Raw genomic sequence first — 24,256 nt, forward strand, 5'->3', positions numbered from 1 at the left:
CCCCCCCCCCCCCCCACCCTACTGTGAACAAGACCAGCTGCGTTTATTTCCCCGGAAGCACCAATTATCTCGTGTTTCCTAGCCATGTGGAGCATGGCCCTGCCAGGGGAACACTTTGCCTCAGTGTGTCTGCCTGTGGCTCTGTGTTTGTGCCTGTTTGTCTGTGTGCATTTCTATGTATTTCCTATCCTGTCAAATTTGGCCCGAACATGGCTTTCTAGATTTTGGTGCAGATCAATGGTTGATTGCTAATGTGTGAATGTATGGACATATTTGTGTGTGTGTGAATATAAGTGTGTGTGTGTGTGTGTGTGTGTGTGTGTGTGTGTGTGTGTGTGTGTGTGTGTGTGTGTGTATATGTATAAGTGTGTGTGTGTGTGTGCATATAAGTGTGTGTGTGCGTGCGTGCATATAAGTGTGTGTGCGTGCGTGCATATAAGTGTGTGTGGGTGCCCGCGCATATAAGTGTGTGCGCCCGCGCGCGTGTCTCCTATGCGTGTGGGTATTTAAGAGCCATCCAGCCATCACCTCTGGAGCATGGCTGCTGCTGGCCTGTATTTCCCCCATCACGGTGGACCGGCCCCAACCAACCCATGGCCCATTAGCCACGCGAGTCCCGCTAATCAGCCCGCCAGCGCGGGCCCGGCGTCTCTGTTCCCTTCTAGCTGGAGCAGAGCGCTCCACACTTAACACCCAAAGCAGCTTGGCTCGCTACTACCCCCCCCACTGAAAACCTACTTCTGCTATCAGATATACCAGCATTCTGGTGTGTGTGTGTGGTTAAATATTTTTGAGTGTGTGTGTGTGTATTTAAGTGTGTACACCTGTGTGTGTGTGTGTGTGTGTGTGTGTGTGTGTGTGTGTGTGTGTGTGTGTGTGTTCGTTGGTATGTGTGTTCGTTGGTGTGTGCGTGTTCGTTGAGAGTGTGTGTGAGTTTGTGCGCAAGTGTCTGTGCCTTTGTGAACCGGTGTGTTTGTACATCCATGGGGGTTCGTGTGTCAACGTCAGCACAGTCTCCAGGGGGAACAAGAGGTTAAAGGGTTTCTGAAAAAGTCCGGGAGGGGAGAAACATTGCCTGCGAGGCGAAACATGATCATTTCAGCGAGAGAGGCACGGTGGCCTGGAAGGGATAGCGCACGTGGCTCTACGCAGGGCCGATGCTGGGTGGGGAGGTAGAATACTGCTGCCACCGACGCTTGGTGCTGCCGGACAGCACTGGAAGCGTGCTTGTGATTATGCCAGGTGGGAAGCAACTTTGGAAGCTGATTTTGATTGCGTTGGTCTGCCAATGTCTGGGAGAGCTGTGTGTGCGTGTATGAGCAATAGTGTGTGTGTGTGTGTGTGTGTGTGTGTGTGTGTGTGTGTGTGTGTGTGTGTGTGTGTGTGTGTGTGTGTGTGTGTGTGTGTGTGTGTGTGTGTGTGTGAGTACGTCAGTTCTCTGCCAAGAGCAGAGAACGATGATGGATGATGATTGTGCTGATGAGGTTGATTTTTTTGGTCCATCATGTATGCACCATCGTTTGGCTCCATAACAGTACGGAGATAACAGCTTTACTAGTTTTGCTTAATAGTTTATAATTGTTTGTTAATAGCCTGTATCACCGTGTATTAGCGATAACCAAATGGCTCCCCTTAATATTTAGAAAATGACCCGGAACACCGGAGTCAGCACAAGCTGCGCCTTTGGGGCAAGTCTGAAACAGGGCAGCTTCTCCATGTTTTTCCGCTACAACCAATAAAGTTGTTTATTACACGGCTCTTCTCAATGCCGTGGAACGCTCCGTTCACTTGCATGGGCCATTCAGAACTTCCGGCGGTGAATTATATTTGATAATTCACCGTTGCTAAGTATAATTGACCGCTGTCAAGGAAAGTGGATTTTTTGCCAGCTTTCGTATCGCTCCGCAAGTCGTCCGGTAACTTATAAACCCCAACGTACTCGGTTGCTAAGCAACGTCAACGTCTTTGGTGGACTATATCTCTGCTGATCAACACTACGAATGATGGTAACAAATAAATTGTAAAAAGACACACCGTGTGAAGTTTTTTTTTTTAGGGCGAAGCAAGACACCTCCGCTTTGCGTCTGTGTCCGTTTCGCCCTGTCGGGGCTTATTTTCCTGATGACAACCGATGTTCTATACATTAGCCCTTACATATTTTTCAACATTCATCATTTCGTCCACCATCTTGACATGATGGTGAACCTCAGGAACAGTATGGAGAAATGATCTGGCAAATCTTCATTTACACGTCGTGTTTTGCGAAATGAACCCGCAATTAAAGGCTACGTTTGTATTAGAACCATGGTCTCTGTTCTGTGCTGACACACCGATAACCCGCGGCTGTGTTCTCCACAGAGCTCAGCTGGGGGGGCACTGAGTTTCCCTCGCGGGCGACAGCGAGCAGGTGCACCTTTCTTAACATTTGCAATGGAAACTCAAACACATTTTCTCGCCATCTCCCTACACCATAGGGCCACTTGGCCAAAGCCGCGTGAAGCGTGAAGAGTATTCTATTATCAGTATTATAAAACTGTGCTAGAAAGTGCTTCGACATACATATGACGTACACATCTGGCAGTATTGCATTTTTTTATCGCGATGAATTTCAATATTTATCAAAACCATGAGTGACACACCAACACCATCTAAGCCCCGCCCCGGCCATAATTCCATCTGTGGCTGATGGCTCACCTGCGGTGGAGGGGAGGTGGGTGAGCCTGGTCAGACAGGTGAGTGTGAACCAGGTGGCAGACAGAGAGGCGCCCGCCAGCATCAGCACCAGGATCAGCTTCAGCATCCCGCGGATTGAGTCAGCAAACCTGGGGGGTGGGAGGGAACAGAAGAGGGGATTAAGGAGAGAAAGCTTTCGAATTTGGGGGGGGGGGGGGGGGGGGGGGAGAGTGGGTTAGGTTTACACGCTTGTCTTTCAATCTAGACCCACACACACACACACACACACACACACACACACACACACACACACACACACACACACACACACACACACACACACACACACACACACACACACACACACACACACACACAGCGAGAGAAGAAGGAGAGATCGAAACAAAGACTGTAGCAGGGAGCGAGAGCCTCGACAAAGAGAAGAAATCACTGAACCCAAGAGCAAGGGCAGAGCCAAAAGCGGGCATATATATATATATATATATATATATATATATATATATATATATATATATATACAGTATATCTGTACACATAAATTTAGACACAGTTTTCCCTGGTACTACTCTATAAGTCCCCCTGACCCTGGCTTGCTGTAGCGCAGCTAGGCAGACGGCCTGCAGTGCTCTGCAGAGGACAGATTGTGTGTCAAACAAAGAGGGAGACATCCTCTACAATGCAGGGTGGGCAGCGCTGCCATAACTCCGTGCTGGGCGCCCTCCATGACTCTGGTTTCATAATCCATTACTGGAGACACAGCCCATGTCCCCCAGTGGCCCGCACACTTTCTGTCTGCTCCCACTGGAGTTCTGCTGTTGGTTTATTTTAACAGTAACGCACAGGCATATACGCAAGCACACATACTGAAAAATACCTGCATATTTACACACACACTGAAAAACATGCACACACACACACACACAAACACACACAAGAAAACAATCAGAAGCACACAAACACACAGATACACAAAGAAGAATATGCGTGCACACACACACACAGAAAAACAAGCACACATACACAAAACACACACACACACAGACGGATACGTACACACTAACAAATGTGGTGATGGGTGCAGGTTTGTCAAAGCTCCAGGTTTGCAGCAGCGCTAATTGCCTCTGTTTCTCTGACAGCATACCGACACCGAGGGACGAACTCACTAATGAACCACGTGGGGACATGGAAACATAATCAACAATGTCGGACTTTGAATCGTCATTGTTCGACTACCGCTGTGACATCCTGGTGCTATTGTGAGGCCCAGGTAATGAGTAAACACATAATAAACCCTGAAATGTTCAGGCCGCTAATGAGATGGTCTCCCCTCCTGCCGAAAGGGTCGGATAGATCTAGATGTTGCTATCGTCTCCTTCTGCACCTCCACAAGCCATCATGTTTTCAGGTGTGGCCCCAGCGTACGAGCCCCTTTACACCAGTGTGTCTCCAGGGATGGACACCACGGGCGCACTGAGAGGACCTGGCTCTATGAACAACTCATATGTCCGGACTCCAGATAGCCAAGTGCTGGCACAATGGCTCTCAATGTCTGCCTGTCAACACCTTTTAATATGAACGCCACGTTTGCCATGGACACCCAGCCAGCTATACTGGAATAGTTTGAACAGGAGTCAGAGGGGCCCCCACAGTTTCCCAGCGACAGAACAGAACCTGACCCTCATCACTGCCACCACGAGAGCAGAACTGCCTGGCCGTCACTACCCTGCCAAATCCCTTGGAGAGTGCCAGTGCCTAAGGAGCTTATGTTTTTTCGGATCGGATCTAAACATCCTGCGGATTGCCGCGTCGCCAGCTAAGAGCCCTAATCACTGATTGGCTCGATGAGTCGCCTGGATTTAAACCTGGATTTAAACCGATACCATTGACTGGAGTGTCTCAAGGCAACGCGCTGCCAACAATGCTAGAACGGTACGATGACGTTGTCGCTTTTCGTTTGCTCCGTTCCCAACCGCAGACACCGGAAAGAGCAAAGAGAATCTGCCGTGTATGAGGCACGTCTCCAAATATGTACTTTGAACAATGTCAGATAAAAGAGGGTCACGTTCCTTTAGGTAATGTCTGAATTAAAAACCTCTCGCTTATGTACCTCTAGCAGGATTCATCAGGCTCTCAGATAACATCATATTACAACCCCAGGTAGGGATAACATTGTCATTGACGGCTTGAATCCCATTGCATCAGATTTCATTGTTCCGACTCCTGGAGTACCCGCAGCGAATGATTCAACAGTCATTACTTTTGATACGATCTCCGGGGTCTGTCGAGATCCCCTGTGAGCGAGATGGAAAGAATGACCAAACAGCTCCGGATGGCTGAATGCAAAATGGAGATGGTACCGTGGTAGTATAATGAGTTCTGTCACGTCGACCCGCTTGTGCTTAACGGCGCTAAAAGAGACATAAAAAAAAAACAGAATTACGCTGTTCTTTTTTCCCCCCATTTGCTCTACTGAATATCTGTTTTCCCATTGAGCTTTCCTCTGCTCATTAACCTCAACGAGTGACTGACTGAAATTCACCGATCCGAAAGTAATTCTGATCTCTTCTCCCTCTCAATCCAACAGGATTTTCCTCAGCGTTTGCAAAGCTCATTCTCCTGTTGGTTTGATTTAGTGGTGCAGCCTTTTGCTTTCAGTGGGCGACAGGGCCGGCACAGTGGCACAGTGGCACAGCGACACCACTTGTTCCTATGAAGGTTAACAATAAATGCCTCAGGGTTCGGTGGGGGGCCTGGGCCACTAAAGAGCCCCCAGGTCATGCGTCAGCCATTTACCTGATGTGTTGCCCGGGCCTCAACGGTGCACTCTCCTGTCGAATGACCCCACAGGGCTAAGCCACTGGCAATCCGTCATCGTTGACCCCTGACCCCAATTCCTAACACATCGATCTTATCTGCCGTCTAACTATCTATCCGTATTTTCCAGGTGTGGCCGGAAAAGACCCCGGCACCCAGCCCCATAAACATTGGATGTTAAGCATTATCACTTCCCACCGACGCTCATTGAAAACACAGGCTGTGTTCAAAAGCGAAAGCCTTGATATTTCAGCTTGAATTAAATCACCAACGTTATCGCCCCGTAATTGTTTTGAGATCAGATGCACTCATGGCAAGCACACCAAGCAAGCTGCATTGGTGCGAGCAGGCTCGCTAGTTCACTAGCTGGGGAAATCAAAGACGATGAGGAGCCTGCTGGGAACACGCCTGGCAAAGACACAGCCAGAAGGAAGGCAGGGGGGCGCGATTCTGTTGCCCTTCAAAAGCTCAAGGACAACAGCGTTCAGGAAGTAGTGAGGCGAGGAAACAAGGAAATCTGCAGGGATAAATATACCAACAACATGGAGGCATCTGCTGCTTTGCTCGAAAGGCGTACTCGCTAACGCTGGGCTAATCAAAGTGTTGCCCCCCAAGGCAGACTCTCCAAATCAAGTGGGGAGGGAATAGAGAGTGTGTGAGAGACAGAGGTAGAGAGAGAGAGGGAGAGAGAGAGTGTGAGAGACAGAGCGAGAGAGAGTGTGCGAGAGAGAGAGGGAGAGAGAGTGTGAGAGACAGAGTGAGAGAGAGAGAGAGAGAGAGTGTGAGAGAGAGTGTGAGAGACAGAGTGAGTGAGACATTGTGAGAGAGAGAGAGAGAGAGAGAGAGAGAGAGAGAGAGATAGACAGAGTGAGAGAGAGGAGAGAGAGAGACACAGACAGACAGACAGACAGACAGACAGACAGACAGACAGACAGACAGACAGACAGACAGACAGACAGACAGACAGACAGACAGACAGACAGACAGACAGACAGACAGACAGACAGACAGACAGACAGTGCGAGTGAGAGAGCGAGAGTTGAGAGAGACAGAGCACTTGAGAGATAGAGAAAAATCGGCCGGGGGGAGTGAAAAAATGCGGTAATGATTGCTTCCTACGGGGCATGTCCGGGGAGCAGCTGCCGCGAATCAGGGTGGCGTTTCATTCAAGCTTCGCCCCGGCATTTTGTGTGTCGATCAAACAAAAAGTAACTGCCCTCGACTTGAGTAAAAAGTGAATAGGGGGGAGCCCAGGCCTCACAGGGGACAATCCACGCCAAACCTTGCTGATTGCACTGTGTAAACCCACCCTGCTAAGACTGCTTAGGGTCTCACGACTCTCCCGTGTAGTCCAAGTAAGGGTAAAAAGATAGGATTATTATTTATAGTTGCGGGAAGACAAATCCATGGCGCTTAGTCCTGTTTGCAAACCTGTACGCAATCATGGTTAATAATTCAAAAAACGTCGGGAAATACTACCGACCAGTGCAGCAAACAGCTTCATTGATTCACGCAGAGAATGATGGGTTTATTTAGCTGATTACAGCTCTATGACCCCCCCACCCCCCCTACCCTCCCCACCCTCCTCAACCCACCCTTTGCCACGCACACGCACACACACACACACACACACACAAATGTTTATCTGCATTCCGACTGTAGCCGTTGAGGATGATGGCCGGGATGAATCAAGGACACCTTCCGTTCACCAGTAAAATATGTTTTATTAGGCTGTTAAGGTGGGGAACCCTTTCGATTCACATGGGTGCCCCCGACGTCCATAGCATTTGATTGCACTTCAGTCGTTGCCTCAGCTAGCTATATACTATATAAAACCTCAGTGAGGAGAACCTTCTCGGCTGACAAGCAGGCTATTTCAATTGCTCTTGGCCGAAATCAGGTCAGCTCGGGTCATTCACTGTGGGGTGTAACAGTGTCCGTGATCAGTATGGGGTGGACGTTCAATGCCACTTGGGGGTTAATATTAACAGCGGTTGGGAGTGCCGCCAAGTAGAGAGATCTCAGCGGCGGGATTGGCAGTGCTGCCAGGATATCGACTGCCATTAGATGCATGACCCGACACCACTTGAAACAGATGCACATGGCTGTTCACACACGTATCGATTTTGGAACAAACCTCATTTGAAATCACGGTAGGATAGTCAATATGACACGATTGGCTAGGGGGTGTCGAAACGGTCTCACCTGGCCATGGCCACCCCGAACACACAGCCGCCCACGATGGACCAAAACCCGATCCATCCCGCATCCACCTAGATAGGAGAGAGACAGAGATAGGAAACAGATATACCTTTAATTAAAAAGAACTATTCATTCATTACTTATAAATGCATATGTTAACAACAAGCCGTAGACGCATCAGAAAAGGGAAAATTAGAGGACGAATCGGAAGAGAGAAGAAAAGAGGAGAGAAGAGAGGAGAAGCTAATTAACGAATCGTGTGATTCTTGGCCATTGGCTCACGGGTTCACAGAGGGCGGCCGCCAAGTGTCTAAGAGCACACTGAGGGTTGTCAAAAGGTTGGCAAATGGTAGCCGTCCGTTCTCATTTGCACATCCACAGAGGCAAACGTGCTCACTTGGTATTACGAAATGGGAATTACCCCTGGCCAATCAGCCCATGACCAAACCCTGTGCATGTGAGCATGCTTGTACACACACATGCACACACACACAGACACACAGACACACAGACACACACACACACACACACACACACACACACACACACACACACACACACACACACAGACAATCAGTTCGTGGCTTCAGAGTGGGAGTGAGTAGCAATGAGGTAGCTGCTGTCAGTCTCCCTGAAGCAATAACTCAGCTGACCCTTACCCACCAGGGCTGACCACAGAACCAGCTGCTGGCCCCTCAGGCCAGACCCCGCAAGGCTTTTTGCTTAATCACTCGTCGGCTCGCAACTGTCAGAAAGGGCCAATAATGAAGAAAAGTGGCCCATCACGGTTATTAAATGGAGAACGTATTTTTGGCTCCGTCGCCACCACCGCCAGTGAGTGATGGCTTTCTGTCAAAGTGTCGCTGCTGGATCCAACTGGCATGTAAGGTCCTGCAGGAGACGGGCGAGTCCAGCTAATCAGAGAGCTTCTGGTCACGCACGCTTCACAGGAGGCTGAGTGAACACCTTCCTGACAACAAACTCTATTACTGTTGCCTTGAAAAATGTTAATATTTCATTCTGAAAATATCCGCCACCACACGTCACCGTTGGTTATGTGCATGACTGCCAGACAAACTATTTATTTTTTTGCATAGTGAAAAAAAGGCAGCGCTTTGAAATGCATGCAGAGAAACTTTTGATTCCGGGATGCAAATTGCTACGATTGATATGCAAGGGTAGGGTGTGTTAGCAGTACATCTGCCCTACGACCCAGCCCCTATAGGTACCCATGAAATGTCTGTATTTACTTTGATCCTGTCTCTGGCATTTAATGTTTGCAGATTTTGTGTAAATTTGCCTGCGATAGCGAGGAGACGGCGCACACACCCACACACACCCACACACACCCACACACACACACACACACACACACACACACACAGGTTTAAACAAAATGGCGTAAAGACGTTGTTCAACACAGCGTCGCTACCCCGAATCTCAGGTTTTCATCCCAGAAAAAATCCATCAAACAGCATCTCACAAAGCGATGAGGCTCTTTTAAGAGGCGCGTGGTGTGCAAAGGAAAATCACCTACAAAAGTGGATTCAAACAACGAGAGCAAGAGTATGAAAAACAAGAAGGAGACAGAGACAGAGAGAGAATGGGGGATGGTGATGGTGGAGAGGGACCGCCTCTCATCTTCGTACACAAGAAAAAGAGGTGGCTTAAAGTGGGTTCACAAAGACTTCGAGCTCCACCACAATTCTGACTTCTATTCTTCATCACGGCTGCGATAAAACGATGCACAGCATGGGTCCGAGTTCCCAAGCGCTAATCACTCAAACTCGCACACACACCATGGGGTGTTCACAGTCGCACTGTGCATCTTTGGGATTCTTTACGGCATCAAAAAATGTATCTTCCATTTTGGTTCTGCCTGCCACCTCCATGCTGTTGTGTCACCAGAACGTTCTGACTTCTAACTTCTAACTACCGGCTCAACCCAACGCCAGACACTACACCCACCCATCTACCGGCCGTGTCTCTGACCCCCCTGTTGTTTCCCCGGTCGGGTCGCGCCCTCCCCCCCGCCTGCCTGGGTACAGCTGGAGGATAACACGGTCCGAATGTTGAGCCAACAGAATATCGTTACTTCTGTCGTGGTGGTGGTGGTGGTGGTGGGGGGGGTGGGAGGGGGGCGGACGACGAATGTGCAGCTGTGAGGCAGACTGTGCCAAGCGCACTGAAACAACCCGCTGCCAGAGCGCAGGAATCACGAGCGCAGGGAAAAAGAGACTGCTCAGACAACGCGTGATCCCAATGCAGCTAGTGCAGGTGGGGGAGCCCTGCCTGTCCTTAGTAACGTAGGAGCTTTTCTCAAGGGCCGCCTGACGTGGATGCCTCGGTACGTGTCTGGGGCGACCAGGTGTCCCACTTTACGCGGGACTGCACTGCATGTTAATCCCCCGTCTCGTGTCCCACATATTGAGACGGTATTCCGCATTCTGATTTGCTCTAGTTTTTCAAAAGACGACCCCCCCCGCGGGACGCTTTTCTAAGGTCTGGCTCTTATCCGATGGCTGTGAAGTAAGCAGGGAAGGCTGTCCTCACGGGGCTGTGTGTGAGTCAAGTCAAGTGTGGGTTAACCTGTCACACAAACTGCAGGGATGTTTGAATTTGTTACATTTGTGTACTAGCTCTTCGCGTTGGTAACGTGTCCCACATTGACCCACACAAGCATACTCTTCCTCCCACGTTTGGTGTGTCGGGAAGTGGTCCCCCTATGCCGCTAGTACCATGTGGTTATGAGTCACAGACAAACAAATACGAGGCTATGAACCAAGGCCCAGGTGGACCACGATGCATGCATGCTATTGGAAACCAGCAGATTGCAGAAAAGCAAACCGCGACAACCCGTCCGAGACAAGCTATTCTCTCGGACAGCAGAGAATGGCTTGGCCTATAGGAGCCAATGGGAGACCCTTGAAGAAAAGAGTGATAAAGCAAAAGCAAAGTGTAACAGACAGGTGCAGAAGACGTCATCTCAAACAAGGTGAGAGACGCCGGTAGTCTAACCCCACAGCAACTCACCCTCACGAAAACACAATGAGACCAGTGTTCTGACATGTGCCCAATGCAGAGCGAGAGCGAGAGGGAGGGGGAGAGAGAGAGAGAGAGGCAGAGAGAGGGAGAGAGAGAGAGAGAGAGAGAGAGAGAGAGAGAGAGAGAGAGAGAGGCAGAGAGAGGGAGAGAGGCAGAGAGAGAGAGAGAGAGAGAGAGAGAGAGAGGCAGAGGGAGAGGGAGAGGGAGAGAGAGAGAGAGAGAGAGAGAGGGAGAGAGGCAGAGAGAGAGGGAGAGGGAGAGAGAGAGGCAGAGAGAGAGAGAGAGAGAGAGAGAGAGAGAGGCAGAGGGAGAGAGAGAGAGAGAGAGAGAGAGACTCATTATTTTGGGAGGGAGATTGTGTGGCGACACCAGCCGAGGAAGATGAGGTGAAAGAGGTAAGTCAGCCAGGTAAGAAAGAGAGGAAGAGAAAGGAAGAGAGTGATTGAAAAGCAGTGAAGGGGGAAGAAGGCAGAGCACTGCCACTATCGATCTGGCAACAGATCAACGGACCGAGGGGGGAGGCGGGGGGGGGGGGGGGGGAGGGGGGAGAGAGAGGCACGGACAGAAAGAGAAAGAGAGAGCGAGAAGGAGACGGCCAGAGAGAGAAAGAGCTAAATGTCAGCCGCATAGGGTATAAAAAGTTAAACAGAAAGCCAAAGTTAGAGGGAGGCAGGCAGGTATGTGGTGAAGAAGCACAAGTAGCTCAAGGTCTAGGAAGGGATAAGTCAACGAGAGGAGAGTATACACTTAAACCATGAGCAGATGGATGGAGAGCTTCCCTCTCTCTCTCTCTCTGGATATCATATACTATACAATATTGCTTTGTAAAGTTGCATATCGTTTGCATTTCTTAACGCGAGAACCCACTCAGACCCAATACCGTCTTGCAACACCAATAGCAAAGGCGAAAAAAACAAAAACATGAAATATATTTGTCCTTTTGTACTGCAATAATAAAAGGCCATGGGTTCCATCTCTGGATTTATGGAGTTGAGGATAATGGCTGACCTTCCTATGACCTTCACCGTTCCTTGGTCAAACGCAGGGCTGCTGACACCCATTACTTCAGCATCAAAACTCTTCGCCCTTCCTTCCAATTTGTCCCATTGTTTTTCTTTCATTCGTACCTTTTTGTCCTCTACCTGCAACCCATCTAAATGCCTCTAAATGGCGTTCCCAGGCACGACTCCTTTCATCCGAAACCCACTTTCATTCAAGTGTCATTAAAAAAAAACGAAGACAAAACACTTCAGAAGAGAGAGTGAAGAAGAGAGATGGGGAAAAGAAACAACTTTGACAGAAATTAAGTAGAGTACGGCGTGCTTGATCGCTGGAAAAATAGATGAGAGGTGCGGAAGGAGTGCCTTGTTCTCCACTTGGTGGTGTATGATCTTCTCTCCGCACGTGACTAGCATGCATACACTCACACACACCCTTACACAACATAATGACAAAGCCTCTTCTTCTTTTTTTTTTGGTCTTTTGTAGAAACTTCAGCATGTTCTGGAATTTGGAAATGCCAGGAACATCTCCCCGGGGCGAAGAACTTTCTCATTTACTCTCTGCGTCATTGAAGCAAATAACAGGACGAGGGCACACAAAGACTAAGACTTCTCATTAGAGTGGAAGGTGCTACTCTGGTTTGAACACCGGTGGACACACTGGACAGAGTGTTTGTTTGCTGACAAATATACCAAGCACAAATAGCTTACAGGAAGAAAACAAAAGGATGGTATTGCCAATTTAAATCAATCCCCGTTTAGAATCCAATAGCACACCACTGCGCAGAATTGGCTTGTTTTGTGACGGGTCATGTTTTTGCATTGTTCTGCCAGCATATTCAAGGTTGGGAATGTTTTTCTTGTGTTTTGGTTTGTTAAATGTCGGCTAGGATTGGCATGTAGGTTCCGACAAAAAGTATTATCAGCTTCTGATTTGTTTGCAAATCAAAGTTTGCGTTTATAATGAACACATATCAGAAAAGAAATTGGTTTGGACATATATACAAAACAATTTGCATTAGCACCACAGTTGACTAAGTATTGGCAGACGACAACAGGTTCTTGGTCTCCTGCCATGTGGTGAACACACTCCTAGAGAGCGTGGCCAAAATGTATCTCAAAATCCGTCCGGGTTCACCTTGAGATTTGAATCTGGCCGATTCACACAGGACGAAAAGAGTCAAGAGGGGATGAGGTTGTGAAAATCCAAACAAGCTAAATACGTTTTTCCCTGGCGGAATTTAAATTGACTTATGATACATCGGTGAGATGGGTTTTTGATGTTCAAAGAGAATCTGGAGGATTCCCTCGAGGAGTTACCAAACTAATGAAGCCCACTTCTGAGGACTGGCTATAGGTCCCAGGGTATATGGACGGGAGATTGAAGGGCTGCTAATTACTATTTGTACTGCATCAAAGATCGTCTTCGAAAAGAGGTGAAAGCTAACTTTCTGTGGGGTTAAACCCTGTGTAAGGCAGACATACTGTAGTAGCAGTGAGGAGTCACGTCACAACATGATCTAAAGTTTGAGATGTTCATAATTCTCCATAGCCATGGATCAATCCCAGGAGCGAGCTCTACGCTGGTGAGCTTCCATTTATAGATCTGATGTAGGAGTAAACAGAAGATTTTTATTCATAGCTGGGCGCACGGTACTACCAACCGAAACATGCTTAAAAATAATTATAAATAATAAGGATATAACAAGTGAAGGAAGAAGGAATGATCCATTGTAAAACCACAATAATGGTAGACATAATTTTAAATAAAAGATTGACTTTCTTTCAGTTTTACTTAAAAGTAGTCTCCAAATCGGATCTCTGGCTCATATTAAGTCTTATAGCAGACAAGCCCAATTCTGGGTGAATGGGGCGTTTCACTTTCTTTCGTTTCATATTTGTTTGACTGCCAGATATTGCTGCCAGCACAAATCGGCCAGCACAACAGTTAATCAGTTCCGCTTGTCTCTCAAAAAGTGTAAAAACGTCTGCGTTATTGCTCAAACGATCAGTAAACTACTAGAACTCTGCTACTTCAGGTGGTAGTGGTGGGTTTTCTATCGGCGCCGCACCCTAACCTGTCATGGGATTTGATCAACGCCACTCACACACAAAAGGAACCCAGTATGTCTGTTTTCTTCTCAAACCTTTACGACTATCAGAGTGAGTGAGTCAGTGAGTGAGTGAGTGACTGAGTGAATGAGCGAATCAGTGAGTCAGTGAGTCCGTGAGTCCGTGAGTCCGTGAGCGAGCAAGCCTGCGTGCATGCGTTGCTGTATATGTGTGTGTGCATGCACGTGCACACGCAGCTGCACAGCGCTCCGCGCCTGCGACGCGTGTTCCAGGCACCCATGGCTCTGTCTTACCTGGCTTACTTTAGCCGGCGTGAGGATCATGTCGAGCACCCCTGACCAGCCGGCGACCACCCCCAAGGGCACGGCGTAGGCCACGGCTATCATCAGGAATCGCCCATTGCTGGAGGCGGGGACAGGGAGACAAAAGACGGCAGGAAATTACTATATAACCGCTGGCGGAATAAACATCAGGCCGCTGCTTGTGAGAATGTTAAGCAGGATACTGGGAGTTGTCTGAACATCAATGATAACACGTATATTAAAAACAACAATGTAGAGAGTGCAGCCACTGGTTATGAAAGACCCATTGTATGACGACTTCAATGGCCGTGTTTGAAGGCATGTCACACACAAACAGACGTACGTGTCGTGCACGCACGCACGCACGCAAACACACACACACTTCATAAGTCATAACCGATTGTGGAAGAAAGTCTCTTCCTTCTAGCCAAAGGGCGATGACCTTGGCGGCTGACAGAGTTTGTTTCACTCTGAGGCGGAGTAAAGCAGGGCATTATTAAGGTTAGGGGATTCACTTCCTTAGTGCCATAAGGTATAGTGCTCTCAAACATTGTACGGATGGGAAAAAAATTATGACAGAGTATTGCAATTCTGTGCTTCTGCAATACTTGCACAGTGAGGTGCACCCAGAAATCCTTTATCCTCTTTTAAAGCCAGCTATCCTGGTGGAAGTGAATTAATGGTACACTCCCACAAGGAGCGCTTCAATGTATTACGCTATAGTCAATTTACATTGACTTTATTCTGTTCAGCCACTTTCATTTGGAAAACAATATGTCAATTGTTGAAATATCAAAATTGTGTGGTCCCGCACGATTCCCATCCCTAATACATAGTGGCGCCACCTTCAGGAAGCATTACATCATCTGGGGATTTTCTATAAAATACTTGCACGTAGAGGGCCTTTTGAATAACCATTTAATAGCAGGTTGAGAGAGTCTGTCTAACCTGACTCCCGGTATATTTTACGAGTTACAAATGGTTGTAATGGTATTACTTTACATTGAAAGTTGTTAAAACCAACATTGTAGGTTGAGTGGAAAGACAGCTAATCAAAGCACCGTTAAGGTGTCGAAAGGTACTTGATTAACAACTGGGAAATATAAGTCACTCTCCCTTTTGATTTATGTTGCAAACAACATAATTGTCTTTTTGTTTCGTAATATTGAATGTACTTCAGCAGGATGATCAAAGGACCACTTATTGCTGACAGTGTTGTATTAGGTTGGGGGGGGGGGGGGGGCTGCAGTCAACCATAGTTCTTAACCAATCAACACGGTAGCTTAGCTTGTGTACACTGTGGTACTCAAACACTCGCTTATGGCCAGCCTGTGCATCTTCACTGATCTCCATTTAGTTTGAAGTGCATTATATCGCAGCCTAAACTTACAACAGTTGTGCCACTGTTTGCCAGAATATAAGGAATAATGTAGCGTTTAATTGGTGAGGCTCAGACTCAGGCCACTGTTACCGTCTTAAAGGGTGATCTGTAGGTTACGATTATTTTTATCGTCTCAGTTTGAGCCGAATGTTGGCAGCGTCTCGGCTGAGTTTAAAAAGTTGGCAAGTTCACATTTTCTGAGTTTCTTCACAGACATTGGGAAGAGTATCCCACACATAATGGATCTGAATGTTGCAAAGAATGAACCCCCCATCCCACCCCAGCGCACACACAAACACACACACACACACACACACACACACACACACAATTCTTTCATCACAGACACACAATTATGAGAAATTCCTCTAATCAGTTCCTTCTCAATTACAATCATTCCAAACACCTGTGCTTACACGCCCAGTGATGTGGGGACCCTGATTCAAAAGCCGTCAGTGTTGCAAACACTGAAAAGCTTTTGTTGTGGCTGTTGTTGTTGTCGTTACTACATTGTTGTCACAGTAAAGCCGGGACAGCCGCAGTGATGTCCCTGATTGTTTTCTCTGCCTGCTTCGCTCTTGTTGGTATCGGTTTGTTGAAACTGTTGTGCTCTGCTTTGTTGATTGTAATGCAAGCCACATCATGAGCGGTATCGCACAGGGACATCTGGAGCAGTGCCCCTCCCCCCCCTCTTACTCCCACAAAAGGCTTTCAAAACTCAAAAGCCGGGCCGATAAAGTTTGAGCCACGACATACGTGCACACCTCAAAAGTAATCTTTGAGTTTCAAAATATTGCAAAAAGATCAATAACAGACCAACAGATACAAATACATTAGTGGGCGCGCGCGCGCGTACACACACACACACACACACACACACACACACACACACACACACACACACACACACACACACACACACACACACACACACACACACACACACACACACACACACACACACACACACACGTCCCTTGTGCACTTGACACAGTGCAACATCTTTAACTCCACAGAGAAAGAGGCCTGGCTGGCGTCCCTTTCATCAACCTTGCCACAACAGCAGGAAATCAATATCCACGCATCCCCCCCAGACCACCCCCCCCCCTTCCCCTCCTTATTTGGGTGGCCTGATGCTTCTTGCATCCAAATACTTTTCAGAAGAGCATCGAAGCTGGCGGCATCATCAGCTAAGTGCCATTTGTCTCTGGCCGCTCCAAGTGGGGGCGATCAATTGCATCAGGGTTAGGGCCTTCCAAGGCAGAATGAGAGAGGTTGTGGTCATGGCGTAGCAGATCATCCATCTCCAAGTCATTGGGCAGCAGTTCTGTTCACCCCCATTGTCTGCCAGTACTGTGCGCAGGTACACTGGAATAAAGGTTGAGGGTGTGTGTGTGTGTGTGTGTGTGTGTGTGTGTGTGTGTGTGTGTGTGTGTGTGTGTGTGTGTGTGTGTGTGTGTGTGTGTGTGTGTGTGTGTGTGTGTGTGTGTTACTCACACAATTAAGGCTGGGGCGGACATGAACAGCTGGGGAGAGAATCTCATCAAGCACGCGATCATTAGCTACTGCTTAAAAGCCAGCAGGCTGAATTGATGGATTGATGGACGAGTTGGCGCGGGACAGATGATTGGATGGTTGGACTGATGAGTGGGATGGATGAACAGAGGGAGGATTGACGGAGGTATGGCCGGAGATTGAGAAGGGTGGATGAATGTTGGTTTAAAGGAATGGATGGCTGTTGGTTTAAATTGATTGATGGATGTTAGTTTAAATTAGTGGAGGAATGCTGGTTCAAATGAGGGGAGGGACGTTGGTTCAAATGAAGGTAGGGATACTGGTTTACACGGATGGATGGGTGTATGGATGTTAGTTTCAAATGCATGGATCACCGACCGCTGATGTTTGTCACTTCCCAGCGGTGCCCTTGAACGTCAGTACACAAAGACCCGTTCCACCGCCACACATCCCCAGAGCGTCTGAAACCCAGTGGGAGACCGGCCACGCTGGCACAGATGTGCGTGCCTGCAAAAGCGCTAAACGGTTTGGCAGAACAATACATGTGGGGCAGCATTGTAGCATATGGCAGCCAAATATGCAAAGCCCAGAGACCACAGTGAGGCTCCAAACCTACAGCTCACCCCAGCTCCCCTCCATCGCTTTATTCCCTCGCCGACGCCCCCGGCTCTGTTTGCCATGCAAAGGAAACAGACTGAACGGATTCCTCTGGACCCCACAAGCAACGCATATATATATTGCCAAGTGTGTGTGTGTGCGTGTGTGTGTGCGTGCGTGCGTGCGCGCGTGTGGTTGAGATGAGAAAGTCAAGTCATTTTCTCCAGCTTCTTCCCAACTCTCAGGACGAAAAACTTTTGCTCCCCCCCCCCCCCTCCTCTTTCTCGATACATCCAGCGAATTTGTGAAACATGGCAGGGGATGATTACATCCCCCACGACGCACTCCTCGCAGTCCTCCCAGCCACTCAGGTCTCCCCCTACGCCTCGCGACCAATCAGAAGAGGCGCAGTCCTGTAGACCCCCCGCTGACGTAACCATTACTGAGTCACACCGAGTCACACCGGAGTTATGAGCGATGACATTGTACAGCTTGGTAATGATTCTACAGGGACTTGTGGGGGGGGGGGGGGGGGGGTCCTTTGATGTCCCAACAAACTCACAGCCCGAGCAGATGGTGAGACGCAGACATCGCTCGTTAACATGCCCTGTCTCCCCCCCGCAAAGTGAGGTCCCGTCACTTCCCCTGGCTGTCTGCGTCGAGGACTGGGTGTGCAGGGCATAGGGACGAATAAGGTCCGGTCGGAGCTGATGAGTGACATGTGTGTTGAGCAGGGGGTTTGATGAGAGGGGAGGGTTTGACACGTCGATCAACACCCGACGTACCCAGCCGAACATGGCGCCCCAATGCGATGGACGGGACACAAGGTAATGAGGTAGAGGACACAGTTCAACTCTGACCCCGGGTATATCGACCGTGACCCGATAAACGGCGTAATACTTTGAACGATAACAGACAGGAAAGAGCTGCAAACTGCTTTGCACACACACACCTGCGTTTGTTTTGGTTCTGTTGATCATTAAGTCGGATTGCAAGGTTTGTTAAGCGATGTTGTAAAGAACGTTAACAATGTCTATGTATACTTTAGATCAATATTGACATGGGAAATTAGGCTTTGGATGGGGAGAGTGTGTGTGTGTGTGCGCGCGTGCGTGCGTGTGCGTGTGTGTGTGTGTACCTTAGGAGTCTGATTATGCTGCTCCTGTAGCCGAGTCTCTGGCTGGCCGCGGCTACACTGGGAGGCATAGGCGGGCGTGAGGGGAAGTACAGTAGCACCGCACCAAACAGCACCGCAACCGCACCAAACTCTGCAGGGCAAACCGCGCGCACACACACACACACACACACACACACACACACACACACACACACACACACACACACACACACACACACACACACACACACACACACACACACACACACACACACACACACACACACCAACAAAAAACACAGACGCACAGAAGGTTATTCTTTTTTATTGACAAGTGAGTCATTATCAGCAGAGGATCACTTGTTTCAGTACAACGTGACATTTGGAAAAGGTCAGCTCTGACCGCTGCATGGTGCGGGATCAGAGAGAGAGCAACACCATTACAGTCAGCCATACAGCACAAACGACCTGGTCACCTAGACCTACTTTCTTCACATCCATGTCTCTACACTTATCTCATGAAAACCAATAATAAACATATTTCCGGTCCCTCTTCATGCAAAACTTGCGAAAGACTTAGCACAAACAGTCAGCATGTGTTGCCATTGCTGCACTCTTCAGTGAAATCCCAAAGGATCTGATCATATCCCATCCTCGTCCAGCCATGCTCTGAATGTACCATTTCATGTTGTCTTTCAATCCATCCACAACCAGGATTCATCCAGCATTCCCCAGCCCTCCTCCAGTGGCATGGCTCGCGGTGGCAAGGCACCAGAACTTCATCGGAGAAGGGTGCCTATACTGGCCCACCTGCTGTCTAAACAACCCCCTCTTAATAATCCCCCCATTGATTGAACAGCAGCCGCAAATTACCCATGATTTATGTGCCAGAGGCGCATTGATTTCCAACCTGACCACCAATCCCCTGCATTTTGCAGGCTTGTCTCGTCTGCTAAGGAACTTTTTCTTCCCTTGAAAGCAAACGCTGATGAATCATAATTCATGCCTGAATGTGCGTAAACGTCTATCTTATCCCTGTGACGACCTCCATTCACGTCTGCACCGTCCTCCGGGGAAAGAAAAGGCGGTCAATAAATAACAGACACCGACCTATGCTTACACAAAGGCTGCCTCCACTAAGCAGTAGTTCATAACACGATTCCCTCACTTCTATCTTCTTCTGTGTGTGTACTTTTAATTTTCTGAATCAGTTAAGCAGAACGGTTGCAGCGATCTATTTTTCAGGGGGGAGACTAAAGATTAAACTTGTTATCATTTTCTAATTCTTTTTGCCTTTTTTCTCATTTAAACTTTTGATTGTTTACAAATCTGTAGCCCAACTTCCCCCAGATACCTTTGCGGAGGGGGGGGGGAGGCATGGATTCACCACCGGGGGGGAGTGATGGTTGTTGGGGGTACTTACCCGAGTACATCAACAGCTGGATCCGGTCTCGGATGAAGAGGTCGTGGGGCGTCCCCCCGGACGCCCCGCGGGCGGTCGTCGGCATGGAGTCGTTGGGGGCGGGGACGAGCATGGGCCCCAGGAGGAAGGAGGCGGCCGAGCCCAGGTAGGGGACGAGCGTGGCCACGGCGGTAGCGGTGGCCCTCTGGTCTGGGGCAAACCAGGTGGTGGAGAGCAGGGGCCCGGCACTCATGACGGTAGGGCCGGCCAGACCGTTGAGGAGCTGGCCCCCGTGGATCAACCTGCCGGACGCCCGCGGAGGGAAACGGTCAAGTGTGAGAGACGTTTCAAAGTAAAGGGTACCCATGTCCACCCACGCTCTGAATGTACCGATTCCTGACGCCTTTCGGTCCGTCCGCCACCGCGATTCATCCGGAATTCCCCTAGCTTGCATTTATTCATTTTTAGAGCCCTAAAATAAGTAATGGTCTACTGATCCGTGCCAAGGTTTGTGATATAATTGAAAATGTAAAAGGAAGTGAAAAAAGCAGGTTGTGGACTCGTGGATGTACCAATTTGTGAGGACCGGCGTACAGGAAAAGAGGGATGGCGTGTTGGGGGGGGGGGCAAAACTAGAACGTCTCCCTGGACTTCAGCGGCCCTCTTCTGCCCTGACAAATGCTGTCGAGTTTCACTTCAACCGTTTCACTTTACTCAGGCCTCGGGAGAGTTACAGCAGGACAATGCTTCTGCTGCTGCTGCCCCGCCCCCCCCCCCCCGCAGCCACCACCATCACCACCACCACCCCCACCACGACCCATCACCACCCTCCGCAGCCCGCTCTTATTCCCCCCTCCGGAGCTGTGCAGGAGACAGCCGCCTGGAGACAGGACGTGGACTGATTGATCGGCCGTGGGCTCCGAGAGGACACTATTCGTTTAGTGCTGTCCGAGGCGGCCTAGCGGGAAGTCAGGGAGAACGAGACGAATGGAGGAGAGGAAGGAGAAAATAAGAAATAAGAAAGGGACAATGGATTGGACGGAAGCAATGAGCATGATGTCAGGGCCTGGGAACAGCTTTGATTATAAGTTGGGCCGAGAGACACCCTACCGGAGCCAATTTAGGACAAGTTGTCAATGTCTCCATGGATTAATGTATAAAACATTGTCATTCCATATTCAATATCCACATTAGCTGATGGATATTTAAAATGGAATAAACGACTCATTTAGAATAAATTAGAAACATGAACATTACATTAAACATGAACTTATTCAAGACTGGTTAAAAATATTTCTTCCTACCTTTCCGATAATGATAAACCTACGCTTTACTTCATAGGGGAGAAAGCGGTGACGAAATGGACGAGGGAAAACTGCATTTTCGTTTCAAGGTAAATCAAAGAGACACCGGACACGCTGGTGGGCATCGGGGAGTAGGTCGGTCCGTGAAGCGAGGGATTATTAAACTAATGGATATTGATGATCTCTGTCAGAGGAAATCTGAATGAGAATGTGACGGAGACAGGGCCCTAAGTGGAGCGACAGTGAAATGATGCTCCCACTCCGGGTGGCAAGGCCGGGCACGGCTGCGTCTCAATCACTAAAGCAGCTCAGGACCAGACAGAGACGACGCCACTGCCATTAGGCCCACACACATATAAAACAGCTCAATGCCGACATTGCAATGGCGGTTGGAGGTACATGGGGGCATGAAGCACGGTCTACATACACACTGCTGGATTCAATGATGTACCTTTCTAGTGCAATCAGACAGAAGTGAAAGTGATTTTGAGACAGAGATTGAGGGAGAGAGAGAGACAAGGAGACAGAGCGTGAGAGAGAGAGAGAGAGATTGAACAAGAGAGAGAGAGAGAGAGAGAGAGAGAGAGAACGAGAGAGAGAGAGAGAGAGAGAGAGAGAGAGAGAGAGAACGAGAGAGAGAAAACAATGGAAAGGGTGAGATTGAACGAGAGAAAACAAGCGAAAGAGAGCGATAAGGAGAGAACGAGAGAGAGAGAAACCGAGGGAAAGAGAGAAATAAGGAGAGAACGAGAGAACGTGAGAGAACGAAGGAAAGCGAGAGATAAGGATAGAACGAGAGTGAGAGAAACGAGGGAAAAAGAGAGATGTGGAGGAAACAAGAGAACGAGAGAAAGAGAGATGATGAGAGAACGAAAGAGAGAGAAAACGAGGGCAAGAGGAGAGAACGAGAGAACACAAGGGAAAGAGAGATAAGGACAGAACGACCGAACGACAGAGAACGAGAGCCACAGAGTTTCCTGTGGATCAGATCATGAGGATGAAACATCGACCGCGGGCTTTGGTCGGACAGCGGGCCCCATCCGATCCTGGACTAATCAGCGGCCATTGAACGGTCTTCTCTGTGGCCCACCATCTATTTGGCCCGACCCAGCGACCACAACAATAGACTGTTGATGCGGAACACTCCCTTAGAATCTCAATAAATGAACCGGAAGCTCAGAACAATGAAGGCGACGTATTCCCCCCCGGTGTGGAGAAACATCAGAAGACGGGTTGGTGGTCGCAACCCGTCGTCGCACAGGCTGAAACAGCTCAGAGCGGATCGGTGCGGGGGGTCCGCGAGGGTCCTCAGAAGAGGTGCTCAGGTTACGGTACCTGGTTGAATATAGCCACTCTTCTACCTTCCCAAGGAGCGGAGGTGGTGGGGGGGGGTGGGAGGGCATCAAAGGATGCGTTTGATCACAGCGGTGGTGCCCTTGAAGTCCCTGCAAACCCCCGTGCCTCAGCTAAACTATGGCGTTAGACCTAGCCCAACATGCACTCTAAATTTACTTCTGTGACAGCGCTTAGAAGTAAGAAAGAATTAAAAAATAAGAAGAAGAAAAAAAGAGATGTTTACAGGTCCAGTGGACAGCGAGCACAGCTCACACTCAGATGACAATGCAAAGAGCGACATCTACTGGTGCTACATGGAATCACGTTCTCCTCTAGGATACCACAGAGCAGCGCTTGCCCACCATTGGGTTTAAACAGGTCAGGGTTTGCGTTTAAACAGGTTATGGTTTGGGATTAAACAGGTTAGGGTTTGGTCTTAAGGTTAGGCTTAGCATTGAGGTTTTAGTTTTGGTTTTAGGATTCGCTTGTAGGATTAGGTTATACGGTTAGGTTTCAGCATTGGGTTTAGCGTAAGAGCCAGGTTTTAGGGTCAGGGTTTGGTTCCCAGGACATTTACATTGACTTTTATATTTAGGGCATTTAGCAGACGCTTTTATCCAAAGCGACTTACAATAAGTACATTTATCATAAGAAGTGCATCAATATATCGCTGTCGGTACAGAAAGGATGTTCATAGAACCAAGTGCAAGTACAACAATCACTAGGCTAACCAATTCCCCATGTTACAGCCATGATAGCAGCTACTGCAGTTGCTACACAGTTAAGTACTATAATACAATACAATACAATACAACACAATACAGTGTACAATGGTGGCCAGAAGGGGGAGGGTGGCTATGCAGTGTCGAGGTGGACTCTGAACAGGTGAGGCTTGAGTCTTGAGAGCGGCAGGGAGCTCGTTCCACCACTGAGGTCCCAAAACCGAGAAAAGTCGTGACTTTTCTGAACGGCCTTTGCTAGCTCTTAGCGATGGCGGTACCAGACGTCCAGCTGAGGTAGTTGAGCGGAGGGATCGAGCTGGGGTGTGTGGCTTTAGCAATGCTTGGAGGTAGGCAGGGGCAGTTCCATCGACTGCCTTGTATGCCGGTACCAACGTCTTAAATTGCCCAGGGGAGTCCGGACAACGGTCCTGAGCCCACCCTGACCTCTGAATTAGGACCCCAGGAAGTCCCTGGAGGAGGAACGGTCCCAGGACCAGCCCAGAGAGGGCCTCGGAGCCCTGTCCTGAGAAGGTTGGCCCTGTCCACAGAGGCCCTCAGGGACCTGTCCTGGGACGGTTGGCCCTGTCCACAGAGGCCCTCAGGGACCTGTCCTGGGACAGTTGGCCCGTTCAAGGGAGTGTAAAAACGACCTTGGATGAGGTAACGGGGCTGACAGGCGGACTCCCCTGGGCCACCTGTCCCAGGAACGGCCCCGGGTCCCAGAGCTGTTATTTGTGGGGTGGCCTTCTGAG

At 49.0% G+C, this 24,256-nt stretch overlaps 1 protein-coding gene across 1 annotated transcript in view; it reads right to left on the bottom strand.

Moving 5' to 3' along the window:
* slc49a4 (solute carrier family 49 member 4) overlaps positions 1–24,256 on the bottom strand; it is a 40,048-nt gene that overhangs the window by 10,502 nt on the left and 5,290 nt on the right. The window contains exons 3-7 of the mRNA XM_056580292.1: positions 20,165–20,445; positions 18,763–18,892; positions 14,123–14,231; positions 7,714–7,781; positions 2,695–2,822 (exon numbers count right to left, since the gene is read on the bottom strand). Of these exons, the coding sequence (XP_056436267.1) occupies positions 2,695–2,822; positions 7,714–7,781; positions 14,123–14,231; positions 18,763–18,892; positions 20,165–20,445 (716 nt within the window). The remainder of the gene's footprint in view (positions 1–2,694; positions 2,823–7,713; positions 7,782–14,122; positions 14,232–18,762; positions 18,893–20,164; positions 20,446–24,256) is intronic.

This window comes from Gadus chalcogrammus, chromosome 20, assembly GCF_026213295.1.
Source record: "Gadus chalcogrammus isolate NIFS_2021 chromosome 20, NIFS_Gcha_1.0, whole genome shotgun sequence".
Lineage (NCBI taxonomy): Eukaryota > Metazoa > Chordata > Actinopteri > Gadiformes > Gadidae > Gadus > Gadus chalcogrammus.